Genomic DNA, 2,942 nt, shown 5'->3' with positions numbered 1-2,942 from the left:
TAGGTTTCAACCTTGGGGAACACCTGTTCTCTGGGCCGTGAGCTCCGGGCACTTTTCTCCCTCGCCCACTGTTACGTCAGGAGGAAGCGGGTGAGGGGTGTTTCCTCTCCTCTGCGGAAGATCAGGGCCGGCGGCTCGAGCATCTCCCTCACCCTGGACTAGTCTAGTCGGACTGTGTAGAAAGCCCAACAGGTTGGGCTCGGCCGTTGGTGTCTCCTACCAAAGAGGAAGACGATAACCCCACCTCCTGCTTGACCAGCCACTCACCCGGCACTGACGGCGGAAGGTGTTTGCTCGCAGCTCCCTGAGGGGAGCAGACGCCTGAGGGGAAGCTCACCGTTCCAGCGGCGCCCCGGTCTTGTCTCAGGCCTGTGTGCACTGGGCTCAGGGTCCCCCCTGCACCTCTCCACGGGGACTCCGCTGGGGCTCTGCTCTGGGAAACTAAGGACACCCTGTGTCCCCAACCCGGGCTCGGAGGCCGCCCCGTGAGGCGCCAGTGCGCTGAGGGCTCCGCAGCGCGCGCTCCCGGCGTGCCCCACGCTCCCAGCCGCCCCGCGCTCCCAGCGTGCTCTGCGCCGGGGAGAAGCGGCTCCAGGACCGGGCGTTTGGTGTTGGCGGAGCCGGTGCAACAAGATGGCGGCGCCGGGGGAGTGACGGGCCCCTCCGGGCGGGAGCGGCGTCGCCCTAACTCACCGCACCCCCTTCCAGCCACGACATCTCAGGAAAGCCAGACAGCGGCTGCCGCCCAGAGACCAGCGGCCCGGCCTGGTGCCCCGCACGCGGTGGCCTCGCCCGAAGCTGCTGACCGGGCGCGGCAACCGGGTGCTCCTTGGCCGGGGTGGGACTGACTCCGCGCCGTGACGCCGTGAGGAGGCCGGGGATCTCCGTCCCCAGACGCCCCCCGCCGCCGGGCCTCGCGGGAATCAGGACTCGGCCTCAGCCTCCCCCCTCATCACTCAGGATGGCGAACATCAGCGACTCCAAAGCCGATTTCGTGGTCGGCGGGAAATACAAGCTGGTACGGAAGATCGGGTCCGGCTCCTTCGGGGACATTTACCTGGCGGTCAACATCACCAGCGGCGAGGAGGTGGCCGTGAAGCTCGAGTCGCAGAAGGCGCGGCACCCGCAGCTGCTGTACGAGAGTAAACTCTACAAGATCCTTCAAGGCGGGGTGGGCATCCCCCACATACGGTGGTATGGTCAGGAAAAAGACCACAACATACTAGTCATGGATCTTCTTGGACCCAGCCTCGAAGATCTGTTCAATTTCTGTTCCAGAAGGTTCACCATGAAAACGGTACTTATGTTAGCTGACCAGATGATCAGTAGAATTGAATATGTGCATACAAAGAATTTTATACACAGAGACATTAAACCAGATAACTTCCTGATGGGTATTGGACATCACTGTAATAAGTTATTCCTTATTGATTTTGGCTTGGCCAAAAAGTACAGAGACAACAGGACAAGGCAACACATACCGTACAGAGAAGATAAAAATCTGACTGGCACTGCCCGGTATGCTAGCATCAATGCACATCTTGGTATTGAACAAAGTCGCCGAGATGACATGGAATCATTAGGATATGTTTTGATGTATTTCAATAGAACCAATCTGCCGTGGCAAGGACTAAAGGCTGCGACAAAGAAACAAAAATACGAAAAGATTAGTGAAAAGAAGATGTCCACTCCTGTTGAAGTTTTATGTAAGGGATTTCCTGCAGAATTTGCCATGTACTTAAACTATTGTCGTGGGCTGCGCTTTGAGGAGGCCCCAGATTACACGTATTTGAGGCAGCTATTTCGCATTCTTTTCAGGACCCTGAACCACCAATACGACTACACATTTGATTGGACAATGTTAAAGCAGAAAGCAGCACAACAGGCAGCCTCTTCAAGTGGGCCGGGTCATCAGGCCCAACCCCACACAGGCAAGCAAACTGACAAAAACAAGACTAATGTGAAAGCATGAATTGAGGAACAGAAGAAGCAAAGCAGATTATTGGAGCAGCATTTGTTTCTTCCTAAATCTAGATGTTTTAGTTCCTATGTACACTAGCCAGTGGTTGTGGACAACCATTTATTTACTTGGTGTAAACAACTTAATTTCAGTATAAACTGGCTCTGAGCAACATTGGTGGTGCTGTATCCTAAATTGTAAAAGCTGTGATTGTGAATATTAACTGAGATAGTAAAACATTGTGTCCAGTTTTCTATTGCATTTTTTTCAAGTTAACTAAATGGTTGACACACAAATTGGAGAAATTGTGCATATGCCAATTTTTGTTATTGTTAAAACCTTTTATTTTGAACTACACTGCTTTGAGATCTCATTTCAGAAGAATGGAATGAACAGCCTACAGCCACAGTTGTGATGGTTGTAAATGGTCACAATTTTTTATTATTAGGGTTTAATCTATCCTTGGGTTTTGCAAGTTGTTAATTTAAAATATTTTTTTTAAATGGTTGGCTTCTTGTTTACAAGCCAGCTGACAAGTTAGCAACCAAAGATTCCAGTATTTTTAGCATAAGAAAGACTCAGGCTGCTTACCTGTGCTAGAAAATAACAGTATCTAAAATGAAGACTTAAGAAAAACATAGTGACTACTAGATTATACTTGTGACTCTGCCTTAGCTGTATAATGTTCTGATATCATACAGATTTAGTTAACATCTTAAAACTGAACATGTATGTATGTTGCTTAGATAAATGTAATCACTATAAACATCTATATGACCTAGGATTTGGCTTCTATTTTGAAATGGGAGTTTTTTTTTGTTACAAGTTCATTAAAAACTAAATATTTTTATAAGGAATGAGATTTTTAAAGAAAATGCCTTGCTCTGACTCACAACAAAATTAAAATTGTCCCACTTTTTAAATAGATTAAGCCACTTGTTACATGATATTCTTTGCAAATAATTTTTAAGTGTATTAATTA

At 48.6% G+C, this 2,942-nt stretch overlaps 1 protein-coding gene across 1 annotated transcript; it reads left to right on the top strand.

Moving 5' to 3' along the window:
* Positions 1-961: 961 nt before the first annotated feature.
* On the top strand, positions 962-1,972 carry LOC101552246 (casein kinase I). The gene has a single exon (XM_012935720.2). The coding sequence runs from the start codon at positions 962-964 to the stop codon at positions 1,970-1,972; it is 1,011 nt and encodes a 336-aa protein (XP_012791174.1).
* Positions 1,973-2,942: the final 970 nt, after the last annotated feature.

Source organism: Sorex araneus, chromosome 2 (assembly GCF_027595985.1).
Source record: "Sorex araneus isolate mSorAra2 chromosome 2, mSorAra2.pri, whole genome shotgun sequence".
Taxonomy (NCBI): Eukaryota; Metazoa; Chordata; class Mammalia; order Eulipotyphla; family Soricidae; genus Sorex; species Sorex araneus.
The sequence above is the reverse complement of the archived record's forward strand: the minus strand, read 5'-3'. Positions and strand labels throughout refer to the sequence as shown.